Source organism: Chiloscyllium plagiosum, unplaced genomic scaffold (assembly GCF_037043375.1).
Source record: "Chiloscyllium plagiosum isolate Xiang-an unplaced genomic scaffold, Cpla_swu_hap1 HiC_scaffold_26, whole genome shotgun sequence".
Classification (NCBI taxonomy): Eukaryota; Metazoa; Chordata; class Chondrichthyes; order Orectolobiformes; family Hemiscylliidae; genus Chiloscyllium; species Chiloscyllium plagiosum.
The window spans coordinates 47,917,474-47,942,655 of NW_028270164.1; the positions used below are offsets into that span (position 1 = coordinate 47,917,474).

At 45.5% G+C, this 25,182-nt stretch overlaps 1 protein-coding gene across 2 annotated transcripts in view; it reads right to left on the minus strand.

The window, feature by feature from the left end:
* The window catches only part of LOC122563295 (ras association domain-containing protein 8-like), an 84,931-nt gene that overhangs the window by 33,474 nt on the left and 26,275 nt on the right, over positions 1 to 25,182 (minus strand). Inside the window, exons 2-3 of one of the 2 annotated variants that reach the window (XM_043716998.2) lie at positions 20,656 to 20,923; positions 14,119 to 14,909 (exon numbers count right to left, since the gene is read on the minus strand). In XM_043716998.2, coding sequence (XP_043572933.1) covers positions 14,119 to 14,909; positions 20,656 to 20,758 — 894 coding nt within the window. In that variant the 5' untranslated portion in view covers positions 20,759 to 20,923. Of the gene's footprint in view, positions 1 to 14,007; positions 14,910 to 20,655; positions 20,924 to 25,182 lie in introns of both variants that reach the window. The other variant, XM_043716997.2, reaches the window with a different exon arrangement.

The window sequence follows — 25,182 nt, forward strand, 5'->3', positions numbered from 1 at the left end:
CATTGTTGATTATGTGTGAGGGGAAATTATGGGATGCTGCCTGACCTGCTGTGCTTTTCCAACACTAACTTTTCGATTCTGATCTCCAGCATCTGCCATCCTCGCTTTCTCCTACAATTGCGCAGGCTTTGGTCAGAGCAGAAATACAGAGTTGAGTCCAGTATTGATCTCCATATTTAAGGAAGATTTCCTTGTCTGGGAGGGGTGAAGCAAGGGGTGATTACGCTGGTTCCTGGGATGAGAGCGTTATCCTTTGATGACAGGCTAAGCAAGCTGGGATAATATTCTCTGGAACTGAGAAGGACAAAAGTTGATCTCAATGAAATAAATAGAGCTTGAAGGCACTTGATCGTGTTGACACTGAGAAGCTGTTTCCTCTGGCTTGGGGAATCTAGAAACCGAGGCAAAGTCTCACAGTATGGGATTGACCATTCTGGTTCCAGATGATAAATTCCTTCACTTGGAAAGCTGTGAATTTTTGGAATTGTCAGCCTGGAGTTTTGTGGATTCTCCCGCTGTATAGTTAATTGAGATTAGCATGGTTAGATGTGGAGAGTGGGTGGGAAAATGAGGTCCAGACTGAAGATCAGCCATAAGGCAAGTCCTATTGATATGATTGCAGACTATTAATCTAGAGACCCAGCTAATCTTCTGGGGAGAAAGTGAGGTCTGCAGATGCTGGAGATCAGAGCTGAAAATGTGTTGCTGGAACAGCGCAGCAGGTCAGGCAGCATCCAGGGAACAGGAGAATCGACGTTTCGGGCATGAGCCCTTCTTCAGGAATCAAGGCTTATGCCCGAAACGTCGATTCTCCTGTTCCCTGGATGCTGCCTGACCTGCTACGCTAATCTTCTGGGGACTTGTGTTTGAATCCTGCCATTGCAGATGGTGAAATTTGAATTAAATAAATGTTTGGTATTAAGACTCTAACAATGACCAGTGCTGACTGTTGGAAAAAAAACCCATCTGGTTTATTGGTGTCCTTTAGGGAGGGGAGCTGCTGTGCTTACCTAGTATGGCCTACCTTTGATTTCAGCCCCACACCAATATGGTTGGCTATTAATTGTCCACTGTGCAATCAGGGATGGGTAATAAATGCTGGCCAAGCCAACAATGCCCACATCTGTGAATGAATTTTTAACAATGATCGTATTGAATGTTGGCAGAGGTGTTGAAGGGGTTATGTAATCTACTCCTGCTTCTGTTCCTTATGTTTTATATTGTAGTCAGGTGGCCAGCAGCAGAAATGGCTACTAAACTGGTTAAGACATTTGGCTGAGTGCCAGAGAAGTTTCTGGCAACCAAGTAAATTTTTGAGATAAGTTCGCAGAACACCCAATGATCTGTATGCATCCTATGGTCTTTGTTTACTATGACCAGCCTGTACTTCTCGCAAACAAAAGCCTTTCACTGTAATTAGGTACATGTGACAACAATAAATCAAATTAAACAAAAGGATGTTTTCAGGAGAGATCTTTGAGACCAACATTTCAGAGAAACGTGGCCTGGAGTTATCTTCGGAGAAGACAGAGAACCATGAAAGAAGATCGACGGAAAGAGCAAAGTTAGCCACTTCACTCCAATTGGGGTAGTATTTGATTCAAGCCAAACTTATAGAGTTAAAGTAAGATTGAGGGCAAAATGTGAATTGAGTTAAAGCTAAGGTAAAGTGAACTAAATGAGGTGAGTTAAAGTTGAAGTTAAGTTAGAGGAGGTAAGGAGGAAATGTTGCAATGAATGTTTTTATATTGCATATTATACTGAGAGTTAAAATAATGAAGATTTGTTTGGTTAAATTCTGAGTCATTCCTTGCTTTTTGTCTGCCACACAAGGGAAGAACACCTGGGTAAAAGGTTTAATTACTCCTTTTCGGGCAACAATATCTTGTCGAAGTATCTCTTAATTAGGAGAAAGTGAGGACTGCAGATGCTGGAGATCAGAGTCAAAAAGTGCAGTGCCGGAAAAGCACAGCATGCAAGGAGGAGGAGAGTCAACTTTTTGGGCATAAGTTCTTCAGCAAGAATGTTGTGGGAGGAGCCCAAGGGGGCTGAGAGATAAATGAGAGGGGCTTGGAGCTAGGGGAAGGTAGCTTGGAAGGCAATAGATAGATGCAGGGTGGGGAGTGATGGTGATAGGTCAGAGTGGCAGGTGGAGTGGATAGGTGGGAAGGAAGATGGACAGGTAGGACAATTCAAGAGGGTGGTGCCGGGTTGGAGGGTTGGATCTGGAATGAGGTGGGGGGAGGGGAAATGAGGCAACTGATGAAATCAACATTGATGCCATGTGGTTGGAGTGTCCCGAGGCAGAAGATGAGGTAATCTTCCTCCAGACATTGGGTGACTTGGATATGGCAATGGAGGAGGTCCAGGATCTGCATGTGGGAGGTGGAGTTGAAGTGGTCAGCCACAGGGCAGTTGGTGTCCTGAGTCCCCAGTGTAGAGGAGACCACATTGATAGCAACAGACACAGTAGCTGAGGTGTTTGGATATGCAGGAAAATCTCTGAAAGATGTAGAAGGACCCTTTGGGGCTTGGTGTCAATTTCAATCCGCACAGGGAGTTTTTAATATGTTACAGGTGCTTTACAAATGCAGGTTATTGCTAGCCATTTGAATACAATGTAAATGTGGAGAGGAAAGAGCAAGCAAGGAATTGTACATTTTGAACATCTGGGTAAGAGAACTGAGGAAAGCTCTGACCAGGCTGATACTGATAGGAGACAAAAAGATTGATATGGGCTTTACAACTCAAATTGAAACCTCATTAGCATTTGCAGACTGCATGTTCATAAAGTGCACAATAATGCTCTGATTGCATTACCATTTAACCGAATGTTAAAATGGCCTCAATGACAGCACGTACACCATGAATAGAGACCATTAGAGTAATGAGCACCTGAGAATACAACACCTCTGAACTAATCAGCTGAGTCCGTTAATCTCCTTTGTAAACCATTCATCTTATCTGAAGTGCCTTAGGGTTAATTTTCACCTGCGAGGATATATTAAGGAAAGAGATTTGAAATCTTGTGGTAATTATAGATCTGTTGCTGGGCTCCTTGTAGAAACCGCTAATGTGGTCCTTTGTTCTGAAAGACTGTATCAAAGAGGTCAGTGCCAAGCTATTTACCCTGACATCGGTGATACTTATAGGAGCCAATGGGCGGCTGATTATTAATGTATTTTCAGGCAAGGAAGAAGCATTGAGATATACAAGAAAATGCACCTGCCAAAACTCCTGGTGGGGACAAAATAGTCTAGTTTTAGCACTACTAAAGTAAAGAGGAATTGAATTTGAAACATTGGAACTTCTGTTATGAAAATCAAGTGAGATCATAGTTTAAGCTACTGCAAAAACAACATTTATACCTCATCCTATCGGGATTGTCAGATAGTTCACAGCCCGTGAGTTACATCTGATAAGGAGGGACTGCAGGCGTAATTAACAATTTAACAACAACAGTGAAAAGTAATCATCCATTTTTGACTGCAGGAGAAATATTGGCCAGAATGCAGGGAATACACTCCCAGCTCTTCATAGAAAGGTTCAATCTTTTATATCCACCTGAAAAAGCAGATAGTCTGCTGTTCAACATTTCATTTGGAACAGAGTAATACAGCACTCCACTCAATCATCTGAGTTTATCTGATCACCTCTGTAGAGTACAGTAACTGACAAACCTCTGGCTCAGATACCGACAGTGTTAGCAACTGAACACCCGCTGAGTATTAACTCCAGGAAAGAAACAAGTGAAAGGCTACACAATCAGAGCCTGATTTTGACCTTCCTTGCCCAGTAGGAACTGACATTGACAATATAAATGAGATATTCTAGCACCTGCCACATAAAATCAATGGCACCGTTTTTAGGTTGAATACTTATTCCCATAATGTCTGTTATATAAAGTAGTGGCTTTGAAGGGGTTAATATTCATGTTAAATTGACTCTTCCATTCTGCTGATGTCACACTGTTATGATCCAGGACCAGATTGCTAAATTTATGCTACAATCTGGTTAGGAACCATTGCGTTTATTTTTAAATTAGACAAAGGATGGGATTCAGGGGATTTATTATGAGAATATGCCTCAAGATTTCATCGTTTTGAATAAACAACAATAACTTTTCTTTACAATGTTAGAGCAGTCACAATCTACAGTATATACGTAGCTAATTGCTAACACCCAAAAATAACATGCAGTAAATGTCGATGATAAACTGATTCAACACTAGGCACATCAAATAGCAAATGCAATGAACCCTCTTCAATGACCCCCCAAACAGTATTGAAAAATTGCAATAAAACTCTCCCCTTTTGCTGATTGCATTCAATATTGCCACCTATTAACAACTCTCAGCACTGAGCAGACTGCTGGCTTGCTCAATACAAACAGGACAAACTCTCCCAGAAGATTTCATCACACGTCTCATCTTGTGGGTGGAGGCAAGGAGTTCTACTCTACTTTCGGAGGAGCAGATATTTTTGTTATCAGCCCCCTAAGGTCCGAGTAACTATGACTAACCAAATGTAGCTGTACTTCTTGCTGCCATTCAATAGCCCTCCTTGCTCTAAGAACAGTGTCCCTTCTTTGGATATTCCGAGGTGGTGTGTTGTCTACCACTAAACATTGCATTGGTTGAAGACAGAGAAAAGACGAGAGAATTGGAGGCAGCATACCACCTCAAACAACTCTCACCCAGTATCTGGGTATAAACCTTATCAAATACAAGAAGACAGAAACATAGAAATTAGGAGCAGAAGTAGGCTATTCAGCCCTTTGAGCCTATCTGCTATTCAATGTGATCATGGATGACCATCCAACTCAGTCCTCTGTTCCTGCCTTCTCCCCATACGCTTATATCCCTTTAGCCCCAAGAACTATAACTATTTCCTTCTTGAAAACATTCTGTGTTTTGGTCCCAATTGCTCTCTATGGCAGAGAATTCCACAGGTTGATCACTATCTGAGTGAAGAAATTTCTCTTCATCTCAGTCCTACATGGCCTACCCTGCATCCTTAGCTGTGACCATGGGTTCTAGATTCCCATGGTCATTGGGAATATCCTTCCTGTGTCTATCCTGTTAGAGTTTTATAGACTTAGGAGGAATGGTCACCTGGGAAAATACCAGTTTCTGACCAGTATTCAATCCTCAACCGATGTAACTAAGATGTGGAGGTGGCAGTGTTGGACTGTGTTGGACAAGGTCAAAAATCACACAACACCAGAATATAATCCGACAGGTTGGCTTTCGGAGTGCTGCTCCTTCATCAGGTGCTGGTGAGAAAGGAAGACCTTTGACACAGACTTTATAAGGAAAGATCAAAAGGTCATATAACTCATGCAAACAAATGGCTTTTAAATCTTTATTCAGCTAGAATTGAGGTGCAGGTTTCGATTGATTAATGTGCAAATCTGAGAATTTGCATTTGCAGATTTGTATATGCAGATATATTGTATTTTGTTCAGAAAGCACACAATTCGTAGACAGTCAGTCAATGTGGCATTTTATAAACTGCTAGTTTGGAAATAAAACCAGACTGACTCCAGGTTAAGACACAGACAGACTCCAAACAAGACCTCGCACCTAAAAATACATTAGTGACTTGAAAGAAATTCTGGGATTTGCATATTAATTAATCAAAACCTGCACCTCCATTCTAACTGATTAAAGATTTAAGAGCCATCTTAGGTGTGTTAAATTTGTTTGCCTGAGTTGTCTGACCCTTTGATCTTTTCCTTATAAATTCTGTGTCTGAGGTCCTCCTCTCTCACTAGCACCTGATGAAGGAGCAGTGCTCTGAAAGCGAGTGTTTTCAAATAAGCCCATTGGACTATAACCTGGTGTTGTGTGGTTTTTGACAATGTAACTAAAGCAGATTACCTGGTCACTCTAATACTGCATGAGTTTGCTGTTCACACTGTTTGTCGCGTTGTCGCATCATAACAGTGAATGCACTTCAGAAGTGTTTGATTGGCTGTAACATACTTTGAGACACAATGAGGTGCTAAAGACCTTTCGATCTTATTTTCAGTTGCAATTCAAATGTACAATACTGGAGCATAGAAATAATTAATAGGGTTGAGGTTCTTTAAGGCTGAATGTACTCACTTGAAAGTCTTTTGTCTTTAACAGATGTAGTAATCCATTTTTAAAATTCATTCATGAGGTGTGGGTGTCGCTCGCTGGGCCAACATTTATTGCTCATTGCTGGTTGCCCTTGAGAAGGTGGTGATGAGGTGCCTTCTTGAACTGCTGCAGTCTATGTGCTGTACGTAGACCCACAATAACAATAGGAAGGGCATTCTAGGATTTTGACCCAGTGACAATGAAGGAACAGCGATATATTTCCAAGTCAGGATAGTAGTGTCTTGGAAGCTAACTTGCAAGGGGTGGTGTTCCTAATCATCTATTGTCCTTGTCCTTCGAGATGGAAGTGGGTTTGGAAGGCATTGTCTCAGGATGTTTTGTGAATTTCTATAGTGTAGATAGTATACATTGCTACTACTGAGCATCAGTGGTGGAGGCAAGATGTGATGCCAATCAATTGATGCTGTCAAGACTCTGCAGTGTTATCGCTACACCTTTAAATAAAGGATTGGCCATTGTCTTGGTGAATGCACCAGTCAATGTGTCTACCAATCATTGTCCAACAGCTGACTAATCAGCACCCTCTTGCAGTTTAAATTGTTGTTTTCTTTTGGGTTTGTTATTCTTGCATTCTGTCCTGATGAGTGCAAGATGAAAATCTTAAAAAGGGAGGAAAGGACATAAAGGAGGAGAGGAGATAAAGGGAGGGAGGAGAGGAGAGGAGAGGAGAGGAGAGGAGAGAGGAGAGGAGAGAAATAGTGGGGAGGTGATGGTGGATGAAAGGATTATGGGAGTGAGGAAAGAAGAGATGAAGAGGGAGTAAGTGAGGTGAGTGTGAGTTGGGGTGGGTGAGACTGAGGATGAGGTGGGTGTGAGGTGAATGAGAAGAGGGTAATGAAGTGGGTGGGAGGGGAGTGTGAGGTGGATGTGAGGTGAATGAGGTTGGGGTGAGTGTGAGGTGGGTGTGATGTGAATAAGTTGAGTGTGAGCGGGAGGGCCCAGTGAAGGGAAGGAATGCTATTTTCAACAATCCAGTCAGTACAAAAGTCCTCAAAAAGCTTTAGTGATAATAGAATTCAGGAGGTGATGTCTGTAAAGAATGATTGTTTTGATGACTGAAAAATGAAACATAACTTTATTTACATAGAAAGGGGTCATTACAGGAAACTTGTCATGTACAAACAGACTCATACAGAATGCAGCAATAAACGGTAGCTGACATTATACATCATTAGAATTATCAAGAACCAATTGTGTGTTAATTTGAACTGTGTTGATCATACTGTGAAAGCAGCTGAAAAGTGTGGTGCTGGGAAAGCACAGCAGGTCAGGCAGCATTCGAGGAGGAGGAGAGTCGACATTTCGGGCATAAGTCCTTCATCAGGAATGTGGGGGGGCGGAAGGGGGCTGAGAGATAAATACGGGGGTGGGGGTGGAGCTAGGGGAAAGGTAGGCAGGAAAGCAATAGGTGGATGCAGGTGTGGGGTAATTGTGGTCAGTCGGAGGGGAGGGTGGAGCAGATAGGTGGGACGAAAGCTGGACAGGTAGGACAGTTCAAGAGGGTGGTGCCGAGTTGGAGAGTTGGATCTGGGATGAGGTGGGGGGGAGGGGAGATGAAGAAACTGGTGAAATCAAGATTGATTGTGGTTGGAGGATCCCAAGGTGGAAGATGAGGCGTTCTTCCTCCAGGTATCAGGTGGCTTGGATTTGGTGTGAAAAAGACCCAGGACTTGCAAATCCTTAGCAGAGTGGGAGGGGGTGTTAAAGTGTTCAGCCACCGGACGGTGGGGTTGTTCAGTGCTTGTCTCCCAGAGATGTTCCCTGAACAGCTCCACGAGTGGGCATCCTGTCTCCCCGATGTAGAGAAGACCACATCAAGAGCAACATACACAATAGATGAGGTGGGTCGATGTGCAGGAAAATCTCCTCCAGACTCGAAATGATCCTTTAGGGCCTTGGACAGAGATAAGGGGGGAGGTGTGGGTGCAGGTTTTACACCTCGTGCAATGGCAAGTGAAGGTGCCGGGAGTGGAGAGTGAGTTGGTGTGGGGCGTGGACCTAACGAGGGAGTCACAGAGGGAATGGTGGCTGCAGAATGCAGAAAGAGTTGGGGAGGGAACTATATGTCTGGTGGTGGGGTCTGACTATAGGTGGCAGAAATGGCGAGGGACAATGTGTTTGTATCCGAAGATTCATAGGGTGGAAGGTGAGGACCGGGTGGTTCTATCCTTGTTGCGATTGGAGGGGTGGGGTTCAAGGGCAAGATAGAGGAAGTGGAGGAGATGTGGTGGATGGCTTGGTTGATCACGTGGGAGGGGAATTTGCAGACCTTGAAACAGGAGGCAATCTGGATGTTCTGGAATGGAATTGCTCTTCCTGGGAGGTGGAGAAATTGGGAGTAAGGAGAAGGGGAGGGAGGAGGTGTAGTCCAGGGAGTTGGTGGGTTTGAAGTAGATGTCCATATTAAGTTGGTTGCTGAAGATGGAGACGAAGAGGTCCAGGAAGGCAAGGCAGGTGTCAGAGATGGTCCATGTGAATTTGAGGTGAGGGTGGAAGGTTTTGGTGAACCATTCAACTTCCTTGTGGGAGCATGAGGTGGCGCTGATGCAATCCTTAGTGTAGCAGAGGAAAAGGTGGGGAATGGTGCCGGTGTAACTACGGAAGATGGACTGTCCCACATACCCAATGACGAGGCTGGCATAGCTGGGGCCCATGTGGATGCCCATGGCTACCCCCCCTGGTCTGTAGAAAGTGGGAGGATACGAAGGAGAAGTTGTTGAGTGTGAGGACCAGTTCTGCCAATTGAATGTGTATCAGTGGAGGGGTAACTGGTTAGGTTGGCAGGAGAAGAAGAAATGGAGGATTTGTAGGCCTTGGTCATGGGAGATAGAAGTATATAGGGACTGGATAACCATGGTGAAGAAGAGGTATTGGGAAATTGAAAAGTCATGGAGCAGGTAGAGGGCGTGGGTGATGTCCCGAATATATGTGAAGAGTTCATGGACCAAGGATACGGGACGGATTTGAGAAATGAGGAGGTGCCGTGAGTAGGGCAGGCAGAGACAGAGACAATCAGTTTACCAGGGCAGTCATTTTGCATAACTCCTGAGGTGATGAGTTTGTGGATGGTCTGGGAGGTGTTGGTTTGGTGATGGGAGGGGAGGTTGTGGTCGAGGAGGTGGTAGGAGGAGGTCTCAGTGAGTTGACGCCTGGCTGCAGCGGTGTAGAGGTCAGTGCGCCAAACTACCACTGCGCCCTCCCACCTTGCCCACTGGTTTGATGGTGAGGTTGGGGTTGGAGCAGAGGGAGTGGAGGGCTGCACATTGTGTGGATGAGAAGTTGGAGTGGGGGAGGGTGTTGACAGGTTGAGGTGGTCTATGTCACAGTGGCATTCGGAGATAAAGTGTTTGAGGGATGGTAAGAGGCCAGCACGGGGTGTCCAGGAGGAAATCATACAGTGAAAGCCATTCGGTTTCTGGTAGTGCCGGGTGAGATCCAGGAAAGCTGAACTTGTCTAGATTGAATCTCTGAAATCATATTACGGCATCTAAACCCTGGGGGGATAGTGAGGGAGACAGGGAACAAGGGTTGTGTGGTACAGCTCAGTGAGCACAGCTCGATGCAAGGCAAGCGAAATAAAATACCTAGTCCCTATTTAGTTTAAAGATGTTTCCACAAGGATACTTCCCAGCAGCACGGACTGGTCACTCAGTGGTTAGCTCTGCTGCCTCACAGCGTAGGTGTTTTCAAGTGACTCAGATTCGATTCTGGCCTTGGGCGACTGTCTGTGTGGAGTTTGCACATTCTCCCCGTGTCTGTGTGGGTCCCCTCCGGGTGCTCTAGTTTCCTCCCACAGTCCACAAATGTACAAATTAGGTGGTTTGGCCTTGCTAAATTATCCCCAGTCATAGAATCCCTACAATGTGGAAACAGACCCTTTGGCCCAACAAGTCCACACCGACCCTCTGAAGAGTAACTCACCCAGACCCATTCCCCTACCCTACTACTCTACCCCTGACTAATGCACATAACCTACACATCCCTGAACACTGTGGGCAATTTAACATGGCCAATTCACCTAACCTGTATATCTTTGGAGTGTGGGAGGAAACCGGAGCACCCAGATGAAACCCATGCAGACACGGGGACAATGTGCAAACTCCACACAGACAGTCACCTGAGGCTAGAATTGAACCAGAGTCCCTGGTGCTGTGAGGCAGCAGTGCTAACCACTGAGGCACCATGTGTAGGCTCAGTGGATTAGCTATGGGCTTCAGGATGCTCCAGATTTGGTTGGCCACAGAAGTCAGCTACTGGTGCTGGCATGCTTGGTGCCAGTCTACAACCTGGATACATGGGGAAGGCGGGCAGCAGGAAAAGTATCTACCACTTGCTAGGTCCATAGAACAAAAGCGGACCAGAATTGTGGTGATCCTATGTAACATGGGATAAGCCGAGGGAGAGGGGCATTTCAACACAGCAAATTGAACAAGGAGCACACCAGTACCAAACCTTAAAGCTCTATCAAGCCAAGCCAGAGAGGACAGGGCAATTGCAGGTTCAATCATTAGTCCTGCCTCAACTCAGGTCAGGAAATGAAAATGGAAATAAGTGTTCCTGAGCAAGAGAGTGGGTGAGGATTATGACAAAGCTACAGATTGAAGTCCAGAGATCAGGACTGGGAAGGAACGTGAACAACAGCTGGAGGGTCAAGGTACAATGTGTGCTTCATGGTCAAAGGACCTATTGTCCACATTCATACTGTGAGTGATTGCAGATTGTTATGGAACCTCAATCCAATACCCCCCCACCAACCCCTTCCCCCCAAGAAAGCAAAGGGAGGGAATGGAAGAGGCGGAGAAGGATGGGAAAGAGGGAGAGAGTACGGGAGAGAGAAAGGAAATCATAGACACCCCACAGTGTGGAAGCAGGTCATTCAGTCCATTGAGTCCAAACCAACCCTCCAAAGAGCTTCCCACCCTGACTCACCAACCTATCCCTATAACCCTGCATTTCCCCATGGCTAACCCACCTAATGGGAGGGAATTGGAGAAAGAGACGGGAATGGGGAACACACACAGACTGAAAGGTGGTGTTCAGACCACACCCAATCTAATGTAATGGCAAAGCATGCTTGATGGACTGAATGTCCTACTCCTGCTCCTAAGACCTTTGTTTTTATGTTCAAGACTTGGTGCAAGTATGGGCACTCGTCAAGCATCTAGCCATTTAGGTTTGTTGTTGTGTGAGTAGACTCCTCCAATAGCTCAGGAGAGGAACACATTGTGCGGTGTGTTACTGGAATGTACAGGAGCTCTAGGCTGACTGTCGGAGCTGGTTAAATCCTCTCAGATAAGGCTGAACACTGTCGGGTTCCAATCCACGCTGATAGGCCTGGTATCCTGATCACCCTAAAACACTGCCTCAATTGAGTAACGAAAGAAAGGACAATAAAACCAGAAGGAAGTGTTATCTTTTGTTTCAATTTTTTTTGAATACTTTTGCTTTTTATTCATCCAAATACTAGAGGGAGGGAGAGAAATGATTGGCTGTCTTCCCGTCAAGAATCAACCAATTGAACAACAAAGAGTCTGCCTACATCTCATTTCTGGGAAGAGAGTGTGCCATGAGGACAGAAATGTTGAAGGGTCAATGAGTAGGGTGGTTGGAGGCAGGAAGTCATGGGATGACACCTTCCTGAATAACTCCAGAGTTGGCAACTGCAGGTACAGGAGCAACACTTGGTCTCCAGACTGAATACATGGAAATACATGACCATAGTATTGAATGGCAGAGCAGGCTAGAAGGGCCAAATGGCCCACTCCTGTTCCCATTTGTTCTTCTGTGTTTAGTATAGACCCAAAGGCTGGCATTTATTTAAATGAGGAACCCCACTAAGTCCCCATGATGACTGAACAATGCTCCGAATACCAAGCACATAATTGGCCCACTAACACTGTGACAGGCACAGGATCCAAGGCTGCTAGCATTAGCAGTGGAATCAGTATGTACATCCCACCACATACGAGTTCATGTTAACCTGTGACTGGGTCAGTGTGTGTGCTATCACGCTCTCTGAAATACACTCTACAGCCTTACCCTAGCCCCCCACCCAACAGGCCTTGTTATCACATGGTCTGCCATTACACACAACCCATTGTTAGCCGCGAATTGTCCCCATTAGCATCCATTCATTCTCCCAGGCTGACTGTTTCCAGCCCTTTTCTGTCTAACCATTCTCTCTTTGGGTTCCATCCCCGCTTATTTACTCATTGCCCCCAACTGCCACCCCATTTTCTCTAAAAAGAAAAGCAACTTTTTCGTAGCTACCATCAGTTCTGAGGAAGGACTTGCTGAACCCAAAACGTTAACTCTGATTTCTCTCTACAGATGCTACCAGACCGGCTGAGTTTGTCCAGCAACTTCTGTTTTTGTCTCTGACACGGTCAGAATCTGGCAACCCCGAGATAACATGCTAAAGGTTTTTCGCACTTAAAACTCTCCCACATTGAACCAATCCTGTCCTTTGAGATTATTTTTCTGATGCTGATTGTTTTGGAATGTTAGGTTTGAACCAGAATGGAGCACTGGTGAGAGCTCACTGGACAAGAGGCAAACACAGAAGCCAATGCTCCCCCTATGGGTATTGCCAGGCACTGCTCTGTACCACTGGTCCCCCAAAGGAAATTTCCTTAAGATGCCTGTTCCCCCACTCCCTCTAAAATGAGAAACATGCTGACTCCTGCCTTCCAATGAGATCACAGTGGCTCACTGGTTAGCACTGCAACCACATAGTGCCAGGACCTTCAGGTGACTATCTGTATAGAGTTTGCACATTCTCTGCGTGGGTTTCTGCTGGGTGCTCCGGTTTCCTCCCACAGTCCAAAGATGTACAGGTTGGATGGATTGCCATGCTAGATTCCCCAATGTGTGCAGGCTAGGTGAGTTGGCCATGGCAAATGTGAGGTAATGGGGATATGGTAGGGAGGGGTGGGTCTTTGGACGATCCGTGCAGACTTGATGGGCTGAATGGCCGGCTTCCACACTGTAGGGGATTTCATGATCACTTCTGGTTAATAACAGGATTAGGGAGAGTGTGTGTGTGTGTGGTCAGAGATCAGCACAAATTGAAGGTGAGCAGGTGAACAGCTGATGCACACGTAGGGCCCTGTGATCTCCTGGGCTGATTCTCATTTGCCGAAACAGGTTGAGAGAGACTATTCTAGGGGTCTTCCTCCCTTTATTGGTCCCGTCTCTCAGGTGAATCATAGCTGTAGGTGTTTGGAAACAGAGAGTGGGAGATGGGATAGAAACATTTAGTCAGGGTATTCCTGTCACTAGGGATGTGGCACAGGTTTATCAGGCCAGCTGATCATTTCCTGATGTTATTGTAATGGGTACAAAGCCCATCTCCCATCTCAGTTTCCTAATTCACTTCCTTGTTCTGGGTAGGGGCATTTGGTGTCATGAGCTGAACCCTCATTATTGGTGGAGCTGGTTGAGTCTGGAACTCAGTGGTGTGTGTGAGAGTGTGTGAGAGTGTGTGAGAGTGTGTGAGAGTGTGTGAGAGTGTGTGAGAGTGTGTGAGAGTGTGTGAGAGTGTGTGAGAGTGTGTGAGAGTGTGTGAGAGTGTGTGAGAGTGTGTGAGAGTGTGTGTGTGTATAAGATAAAAGACCATCAAGAATCTTTGGGAGAGGATGGGATTAGCTTGGGACGTGTTTTCAGTTGCCCCTTTGACGTGGCACAGTCACATTGAGGGTACACCTATCTTGGGTACATGTGGACACATGTTTATTTGCCAAAAAGTCCAGCAAAAACAATATCCTTTCCACAGCTCTTTAGTCTCTCAGCAGTGACAAATTATTCATACAAACACAAAAATGTCACTGGGATTGTCCAAAATTCTCCTACAGACTGACCTGAATTTCATTTTCCACCCTCTCAATGACCTTCTCCACCAGCCTTACATCCTCCTCCAGGCGTACAGCTTTCTGAGATTTAACAGTTATTTCCTCTTTCAGTTCCTCTACCTTGATCCTGATGTCATGGCAGGATTTGGCCTCTTGCTGTTCCCTCTGAGACCTGACCACCTCCAGGTCGGCTGCCAGACCCTGGGCTTTCAGCAAGCAGTTCCTTAGTTTCTCCTCGCATTCCTCCAGCTTCTCCTTCACTTCTTTCAGCTGCTCCCGGAGTTCTCCCCCGTGGAGCTGCTCGGCCTTCAGTTCGTTCTCCCAGAATTCCACCTCTTCTGCCTCAGCACTTCTCTCGTCTATCAGCTCCTGGATCCTGATGATCTCAGTGTGGGTGCTTGGTTCACTGTCTTCCTGCAGCTTTGCGATTTCTGCTTCACTCGCCTCCAGCTCAGCTTGAAGACTGGTCAGCTTCTCCTGCTGACGCTGGAGTAGCTGGTTCAGCTCCCCTCCCGGACGGTGATCAGAATTTGAGGCCTCCTTTTCAGGCTCGCCGCCTTTGCCTTTGACCTTTCCTTCCTTGCTCTTCCCGAACGACCCCAGCCACTCTCGAGCCCCTTCAGCAAAATTTAGGGACTTCCTCTTGGCTTCCTTCACGTGACTGTTTTTGTCACTTTTATTCCGGAGTTTTGCCAACGGGGGAAGGCTCTGTCTGTGAATGTTCCTCTCCGGTCTGTGTTTGTCTGATACAGGCCGCAGGTTGAGGGAAGGCCCAGTGCGATTTAGTATCAGCTGAACATCCTTAGTTTTCTGGCCCCATTTACTGAGGGATGGCAAGAGTTTCTCCTCTGGTGTGAAATGCCTTTCAATATCCTTCCACTTTTCCTTCAGAGTGTAGCGTCCAGTCCGGCCTGCAAATTAAATGGAGAAAGAGAGTTGCTAATGCCAAGTTTCTGTAATATGAGGAAAGTGAGATGCGGCTCATAGTTTTCAATACAATAGAAAGAAAGGAATCTGCATTGATATAGCATCTTTCACAATTTGCATTTATATAGCAGCTCAGTAGACCTAAGGCTGGATAGACAAGCTTGCAGGCAGTTTATCCACCCCCTGTAGGTTGGCATGAGGATGGTGGCTAGTCACCCTGTGATGTCTGAAGACAGCAAACAGAGTTAACGTTATGAGTCTGATATGACTCTTCTTCAGAACTGAGGAAGACCCAGTTCTGAAGTAGCCATGCCAGATTTGAAAGTTTCACTCGGTTTCTCGCTCCACAAACACCACCAGGGTCCACTGAGTTTCTCTGTGCTCGTTTCACATTTCCAGCATCAGCAGCACAGTCTGTTCTGAGATAACACGCGTTTCTTCAACGCGAATTGACTTTAACGGGATTGAGGAATTTAGACAGTTACTTGTAGAATGTGAACTTTCCTTACCTGCATTGGCTGTAACACTATACTGGCCCCATTAGTCTAAATGGCATGGCTATTAAGTGATTTCTTATAACATGAAATTGTGTGAAACCTGAACTATTTGTGTTATATCAGGATCGACTGTATTTTGCCTTTACCCACTATGTTTACTCTCTTCTGCCAAGAACATGCCTTTGTTGATGTCGGGGTGGGGGGGGGGGCGGGGGGGCGGGGGGAGATATTGGATGAGGTCTGTAAAATGCAGCCTCAGATCTCCAGTGTAAAACTCAAAGCTGACACTGTCTGAGATGCTATCTTTCAGATGGAAAGTTAACCACATCTGACCTCAGGTCTATCTTAGAAGCCCTACAGTATCAAACCAGGTCATTTGGCCCATCATGTCCACACCAACCCTCCAAAGAGCATCCCACTAAACCCACCCATCCTTGTAACACTGCCTTTCCCAGTGTTGCTGCTCTTCTTAACCTAACCCATCCCCGGATACAATGGGCAACTTAACATGGACCATCCACCTAACCAGCACATCTTTGGACTGTGGGAGGAAACCAGAGCACCTGGATGAAATCCATGCAGATAGGCACTGGAAGCTTGGAGGCTGGCTAACGTGGTGCCACTATTTAAGAAAGATGGTAGGGAAAAACCAGGGAACTAAAGACTGGTGAGAGCCTGACTTTGGTGGTAGGCAAGTTGTTGGAGGAAATCCTGTATTTGGAAAGGCAAGGACTGATTAGAGAAAGTCAACATGGCTTTGTGCATGGGAAATCATGTCTCACAAACTTGATTGAGTTTTTTGAAGTGATAAAGAGGATTGATGAGGGCAGAGCGGTAGATGTGATCTATATGGACTTTAGTAAGACGTTTGACAAGGTTCCTCATGGGAGAGTGGTTAGCAAGGTTAGACCTCATGGAATACTGAGAGAACTAGCCATTTGGATACAGAACTGGCTCAAAGGTAGAAGACAGAGGGTGGCAGTGGAGGGTTGTCTTTCACTGGAAGCCTGTGACCAGTTGAGTGCCACAAGGATCAGTGCTGCGTCCACTAGTTTTCATCATTTATATAAATGATTTGGATGTGAGCAAAAGAGGTATAGTTAGTAAGTTTGCAGATGACACCAAAATTGGAGGTGTAGTGGACAGCGAAGAAGGTTATCTCAGAGCACAACGGGACCTTGACCAGATGGGCCAATGGGCTGAGGAGTGGCAGATGGAGTTTAATTTAGATAAATGTGAGGTGCTGCATTTTGGCAAAGCAAATCTTAGCAGGACTTATACACTTAATGGCAAAGTTCTGGGGAGTGTTGCTGAACAAAGAGATCTTGGCATACAGGTTCATAGCTCCTTGAAAGTGGAGTCGCAGGTAGATAGGATAGTGAAGAAGGCGTTTGGTAGGCTTTCCTTTATTGGTCAGAGTATTGAGTACAGGAGTTTGGAGGTCATGTTGCGGCTGTACAGGACATTGGTCAGGCCACTGTTGGAATATTGCATGCAATTCTTGTCTCCTTCCTATCGGAAAGATGTTGTGAAACTTGAAAGGGTTCAGAAAAGATTTACAAGGATATTGCCAAGTTTGGAGGATCTGAGCAATAGGGAGAATCTGAATAGTCTGGGGCTGTTTTCCATGGAGCATTGGAGGCTGAGGGGTGACCTTATAGAGATTTATAAAATCATGAGGGGCATGGATAGGGTAAATAGTCAAGGTCTTTTCCCTAGGGTGGGGGAGTTCAGAACTAGAGGGCATAAGTTTAGGGTGAGAGGGGAATAATATAAAAGGGACCGAAGGAGCAACTTTTTCACACAGAAGGTGGTGCATGTATGGAATGAGCTGCCGGAGTAAGTGGTGGAGCTGGTACAATTACAGCATTTAAAAGGCATCTGGATGGGTACATGAATAGGAAGGGTTTAGAGGGATATATGGCTACTGCTGGTAAATGGGACTGGATTAGGTTAGGATATCTGGCCGGCATGGACGAGTTGGTCGGAAGGGTCTGTTTCCATACTGTACACCTTAATGACTCTACATGGAACGGGTATGCAAATTCCACACAGAGTGTCACCCAAGGGTGGAATCAAACATGGATCCTAGGTGCTGTGAGGCAGCAGTGCTAACCATTGAGTCACCATGTCTATGTTAAAGATTGCATGACACTATATTTTGAAGAATAGCAGGGGAGTTAATATATACAAAATTTGCCTTTCACTTAATATTGCAAAAAGTGACAAGGTTATCTGATCATTATTACGTCTGTCAGAGATGGCTGGGTGTAAATTGTTTGCCATATATCTTACAACAGTGACACTGCTACATTGGCTGTAAGGTGCTTTGAGCCATCTGGTGGTTGGTGAAGGCTGCTATATAAATTCAAGTTTTTTATGTTGGTCGGGCTGGACTGTGAGACAGTAATCATATGGGCTGTTATGCATGAACACATTCCTGATGAGTTCATTAGCTGGACCATTATACAATGGCTGAGAAATGACCAGTGATACTATCAGCAGACCAATACCAATAGCCACTTTGTAAACTGTTTCTTTGTCCATTAATTCAGCTCATGTGAGGATATATTTGAAATAACCTATAATAATGCCTGTGTTAAATTGCAGCCTGTGGAATCCATTACAATTATGTCAAATGTTCCTTTGTCTGCTGTTGGTGTCCAGAACAATTCTCCTCCTTGGTTAATTGTCCAGTTTAGCTTCCAGCTCGGGTGCTCTGATTTTGTTGAGTAAGCTGCAATGCCTGCTGTTTCCAGCAGATGGGGCAGTCATCACCTTGGTTGACCACTGTGCAGCTACATTGGACTAAAATGGTAATATTGGCAGCGAGGGGTTAGTATCAATTAGCAGAAAGTGAGGACTGCAGATGCTGGAGATCAGAACTGAAAAATGTGTTGCTGGAAAAACGCAGCAGGTCAGGAAGCATCAAAGGAGCAGGAGAATCGATGTTTCGGGCATAAGCCCTTCTTCAGCGAGGGGTTAGTGTCGTGAATCCACTGACGGTCTACTGTTGCGCCAATCTAACTTTGTCAGAAATATGGAGGAAGGTCCAACAGAATTCAGGATTTCGGGGACGGCTTTTACTTAAACTGCACCAGAGAAACTAACTGAATAGTATCACGTGTTTGACTTTTTATTAAAAAACTTTCTAGTTAGGTTAACCTCTTCTCAGTTTAAAGGTTCGTCTCTTCGTCAGAAACAATATTAACAGCTTTACTATGAATATTCATTACAGTCTGTTTCTCAACATATAAAGAAGGGCGCACATCATCTTCCTGACATTAGGCCTCAGGAATAAGCTGCCAGTCTCCCCATAGGCAGATTGCCCATTTGAATCCATCCAGTCTGGGCAGCCTTCTGGTAAATTCCTTGGTGGTGGTGGGGGGGGGGCATGGGGAGAGAGAAAGAGAAAGCAGGGATTGTGGGGCAAGGTCAGTAGATCCCAGGTAAGCCCCAGGGTAATCAAGCCTGTCCTACCTGCCAATCTTCCTTCCCACCTATCCACTCACCATCCTCTCTGACCTATCACCTTCATCTCCACCTCCATCCACCTATTGTACTCTTGCCTACCTTCTCCCCAGGCCCACCCCTTCCCTCCCATTATCTCTCCACCCCGGAGGCTTCCTGCTTCCTGATGAAGGGCTTTTGCCCAAAGTATTGATTTTCCTGCTCCACGGATGCTGTGCTTTTCCAGCACCACTCTAATCTAGACTCTGATCTCCAGCATCTGCAGTCCTCACTTTTGCCTAATCAAGCCTGTCTTAGTTATGGGGAGAGAATATATGCCCCTCTTAGTGCTACGTGACCAGGTGGTTGGCCATGCCAGAATTAGAATTCCCCAATTTCAAAAAGGGGTTGTATAACAGGGAACTATTATAAGCAGGAAACCAAATGACAATTTTTAAGTGCGTCCAGGGGCCTGGAAAATAACACAATCCAATATAATGTGTCACTTGGGCATCTTTTTGATTTACACTTTATACTTACAAAGTTGTCCTTTTTTGTTTCCATTTTGTCATCCTCCTTCAGCATGGCAAAGGCAGAATAATTCCCTCTTTAAAAACCAAAGATTTTATTGCCCTCTATTGCCAGTAACGTGTAAAGATGAAGCCTCTTTCATCTCCCAACACTATGTGTTTTGGAAGGAGTAAAACCATCAGAGAGAGTTATCAGGGAAGTAGATCCATTTAGGAAGCATCCCATCGGACAGAAATCCCTCCAACTTTCTGAGTGTGTCTCAGAATTACGGTTCCTTGGCTTTATAATCTGAAGGGGTCAGAGTCAGGGGCAAAACCCACAATCACATCTCTTCCTATCCCCCACAAAAATGGTCTACAGTAATTGTGTGAATTGAGAAGAGCACAGAAATAAATGTTAAATGGAGGTAGTGGACCATTGAGTCTGCTCTACCATTCACCGAGATCATGGCTGATCTAATAGTCCTCAACTCCACTTTCCTGCTTTTTCCCCATAAACTTTGATTCCCTCATGGATTAAAAAATCTCTTGATCTCAGCCTTGTATATACTTAATGACTCAAACTAAATTGTTCTCTGCCAGAAAGAATTCCATAGATTCACTACCCTTTGAGCAAAGAACTTCCTCCTCAATTTGGTGTTAAATCGGTAATCCCTTATTATGAGATTATGTCATAGAATCCCTGTAGTGCAGATCGAGGCCATTTAACCTATCAAGTCTGCAGTGACCCTCTGAGGAGCATCCCATCCTATTCCCATAACCCTGCATTTCTCATGGCTAACCCACCTAGCCTGCACATCCCTGGACACTATGGGCAATTTAGCATGGCCAATCCACCTTGCCTGGACATCTTTGGACTTTGGAAGGAAACTGGAACACCCAGATGAAACCCATGCACATACGGGGAGAATGTGCAAATTCCACTTAGATAGTCAATCCCGGTTTCTGGCACTGTGAGGCAGCAGTGCTGACCATACAACCACTGTGCCAACTGCTAATGATCCTAGACTCTAACCTCTCAGCATCTATCCTGTCAGGCCTCTGAACAATCTTAAATGTTTCTTTAAAGCCAATTCTCATATTTCTAACCTCCAATGAGTACAGACCACCCCCCCCCCCACCCAACACCTAAATCCTTGATACGACGAGGGTGATCCTGCCAGTTCTCATCTGGAATAAAGTCAGGATGTTGAGGGATATAGGTCAGTCCTCCCAGATACCACCCAGCACCAGACAGAGAATACTTTCCTTACCCATAGCCTGTGCCAGGGCTATGACCACCTCCTGGCACGTGGTCTTCTCATTGACTCCACAGACCACTCGCTGAACCCCGTCCACCCACACCTTCAACTCCATGGTCCAAAGCTCCAGCAGGAGATGTGGGGGTGTGGGCTGAGGTGGCGCGGGGTGTGAAGAAGGGGAAAGAGGGACCCACTCCAATGCTGAACCTTCAAGATGACATTCGATGGCCGCTCCTTAGATGGACACTGAGCATGCGTCTCACTGGGGTGAAGACAGAGCCTGGGAAAAGAAAGTTGAAACCATAAATTTGTAATGAAAGAAATACATCGCCTTTCACTGCCAAAATCACAACAGACAGCTTTAATGTGATGGTTTACAATGGCTGAAAATTATTGAATGGACATCCTGTCTCCACCATTTTGCTCACTATAACCCCAATACCAAGTCATAGAATCATAGAGTCATAGAGATGTACAGCATGGAAACAGACCCTTCTGTCCAACCCGTCCATGCCGACCAGATATCCCAACCCAATCTAGTCCCACCTGCCAGCACCCAGCCCATATCCCTCCAAACCCTTCCTATTTATATACCCATCCAAATGCCTCTTAAATGTTACAATTGAACCAGCCTCCACCACTTCCTCTGGCAGCTCATTCCTTCCATGTACCACCCTCTGTGTGAAACATTTGCTCCTTAGGTCCCTTTTATATCTTTCCTCTCTCACTCTAAACCTATGCCCTCTAATTCTGGACTCGCCCTCCGCAGGGAAGAGACTGTGCCTATTTATCCTATCCAACCCTTTGTTATTCTCAATTATATCCATCTCATGTTTTGTCTTGAACCCCCTTTTGCAGCTATGAGAAAACTGGAGTCCATAAGAACATAAGATGTCGGAGCAATGGTCAGCCATTGAGTCTGCTCCACCATTCAAAGAGGTCATAGCGGAAGGGGCATGGGGTGGACCGAGAGCCAGTAGGGGCAGACTGCCTTAGAGTGGCCGGAAGGTGAGAGGGATCGGGGCGGCGGGGGGGGGGGGGGAAAAAGGGGCTTACTGGGTTGTTGGCTGGGTCTGTATTTTATGCTTCATTCCTGAAGAAGAGCTTATACCCAAAACGTCGATTCTCCTGCTCCTCGGATGCTGCCTGGCCTGCTGTGTTTTTCCAGCACCACATTTTTCAACTCTGTATTTTGTGCACTTTTTAAAATGTAATTGGACTGTCTTATATGTATTTGTCATTGTTACTGTTTTGCGATGACTGCAAGTGGGATTTAACGTTTATCCTCATTTCCCTGAAAACGGTTTGAACGGTAGGGTTTGGGACCTACCCTTGCAGCTCCTCTCCCTTGTAATTTGCTGTTACTCTGGATACAGCTGTTAATGTTAATTGTTTTGTAAATTGTGTATTGTTTAATAAAATAAAAAGGAAAAAAAAAAATCAAAGCAAACACGGCAGATTGATATACTCAATTCCACATTTTGCCCAGTGACATTGACTTCCTTATTGATTAAAATCAGAAAACAATTTCTTTTCCCCAAAGGGTATTGAATAGTGAGATGGTCTTGTAGATGCAGTGGCGAGCATCCCCACCTCTGAACCAGAAATTCCAGGTTCCAGCCCCAACCTAAGACCTGATGACCAAACAAAGTAGTTTCTTAACACAGCCAGATCGAGTTTCACATTGTAAATCTTTCCAACTTGCACCAACGACAGACGATAGGAGGAGAGAGATTCCTGGTCAACCATATGGTGGGAGAAAATTGGATCCTCCCCCATCACTGTCCATAGCTCCAAGCTACAACATGCAAATAAAAATGTACATTGCCATAGCAACTCTGAATCCTTTTGGTGGTGGTGGGGGGCGTTGGGGAGAGTGGGGAATGGGGCAATTGGCTGGGTGGCCTGTGTGGGTCATTAAGTGCTAACAGTGCAGGGTTCGATTCCATATTCCATCCTTCTTCATCTACCCTTGTAGGAGATTTGTGTGGGACCTGTCACTGGGCAGGGAACACAAGAGGAAGACTGAACGACTTGACCTTTCAAAGGTTGTGATTGTGTTTTGTTGGTGGAGGGTCTGGAAGGTTGTGGAGCAATGTGGGTTGTTGAGATTGAAGTGTAGATTAACCATGATCTAATTGACTTGCAGAATGGCTAACCTCCAGTCCCATTAACCTTCTAAGTTTGTTATAATGCTGTGCACTTCCAAAGCATTCTCATGTTCACCTCAGTCAGAGTCATACAAAATGGAAACAGACCCTTCAGTCCAACTAGTCCATGTCTACCATATTGCCAAACTGAACTCATCCAATGTGCTGCAATTGGGCCATATCTCTCCAAACATTTCCTATTCACGAACTTATCCAAATGTCTTTTAAGTGTTGTACCTGTACTTGCATCTACCACTTTCTCCACACGCGAACTATTCTGTGTTAAAAAAATTGACCCTCATGCCCTTTTCAAATCTTTCTCCTCTCACCTTAAAAATATGCCCCTAGTTTTGAATTCCCCCACTCTAGGGAAAAGACACTTTTCATTCACCTTATCTGCACCCCTCATGATTTTATAAACCTCAATAAGGTCACGCCTCAACCTCCCACGCTCCAGGGAAAAATGTCCCAGCCTAACCAGTCTATTTTTATATCTCAAACTCTCCATTTCCAGCAACACCCTGGTAAATCTTTTCTGAACTCTCCAGTTTGATAATATCCTTCCTATTATAGGGTGACTAGAACTGCACACAGGACTCCAGAAGAGGTTCACCAACATCCTGTATAACATCAACATGATATCCCAACTCCTATACTCAAAGGTCAGAGCAAACAAGGCAAATATATCGGTTATTTCAAGAAGTACCTGCTGTCTCTTCCTATGTTGGGAGATATTTGAGGTCAGATTCCATGGCTGGTGTCAGCATTTCACTCAATAAGAAAACACAGCACCCTGTCCATCACAATTGACCTTAACACACACAACAGGATACCGCTGGCGGGCTCAGGGAAATGAAATAACAGGACTGAGGCCAGTGTCCCATCACCAAGTCACCCTCTATTTACACATGGAGAGTTAGACACTGATCCTGCTCCATCAGAGCCAGCTCTCAGAGTGAACAGAACCTCTGACCTTCCTGTTTGTACCTGTCAGCCAGGGCTCCCTGATTGGACCAGGTTAACAGCCCCAATCAGGGAACACATGTACCACGATGCCACCCTGGCTGACCTTGTCACAATCACTGCAGGAAAGGATACAACTGAAAATAAAAATACAATTATATGTGTTTGATTCATGTCTACGATTAGGACAGAATCACAAATCAATGACTGACCACCTGGAAAGTAGTAAGAAAAAGGTTTGCGGGAGATCCAAGATGGTGGCGATGCAGTAGGTCTGTGTCTTCAGTTCTCTGCCTAAGACTCGGACAAAGTGGGACGCCCACCTTCACCTCACCTTTTAAACCATTCAAGATAGCTTTTGCGCAGCGCTCTTAGTCATTTTGCATCAAACTTTAACAGTTTAGTCATTTTTAAAAAAGCACCAAAGGGCAAAAACTCCCGCAGCTCACAACAGACAGAGACAGCATGGCCGAGAGATTGAAAAACTCGAGCAGTGTGTCGGAGGGGCGGAGCAACAGGCCGCGGCCTCAGAGACTGCTGCTGAGTCATCCGTCGGTCAGGTCCAGGCCCTGGAGTGGCGAGTCCGGACCCTGGAGGAGCACATAGACAACCTCAGAAAAATATTCGGTTGCTGGGCCTTCCCGAACTGGAAGAGGAAGGCTAGTTTGTGGATTTCTTGGAGTGATGGTTCCCACAATTATTGAAGTTGGAGTCGGAGCTGGGCCGGGTGCAGGTGGAGTGGGCCCACCGTGTTGCTGTACACAGGCCTGGGTCGCATCAGTGCCCACACCTGGTTCTAGCCCAACTCCAATGTTATAAAGAAAAACAAATGCTCCGAAAGGCCTCGAGAGTCCTGGGGAAGGATCCCCAGGCCATGATGTACAAGGGCTCCAAGATAATGCTATTTCAGGATTTCTCTCCAGTCGTGGTCCACAAGAGGAGGGCATTCGATGAGGCGAAGAAGCGATTGAGAGACTTAAATATTCAATACTCCATGCGATATCCAGCAACGCTGCGCTTCAGCCATGGAGGATCCGTTTATAACTTTGGATCACTGGAGAAAGTAAAAGAATTTCTGGATGCTCTCAGATAGATTGCGGGACTTGAACTGCATGACTTTATTTTGCCATCCCTTTGTTTACCTTTTTTTCTTTCTCCATCTCTCTTTTACTCATCTTTCCCTGAGGATTGAGAGGGGGAGCCTGTTCTTTATTCTTTCTTTGCTCTCCTTTTTATAGCTCGCACAGCTTACGTGATTTGTGGGGGACGTTTTCTTTTTAAAGATTAGATTACTTACAGTGTGGAAACAGGCCCTTCAGCCCAATAAGTACACACCGACTCGCAACCCACCCAGACCCATTCCCCTATATTTACCCCTTTACCTAACACTACGGGCAATTTAGCATGGCCAATTCACCTCACCTGC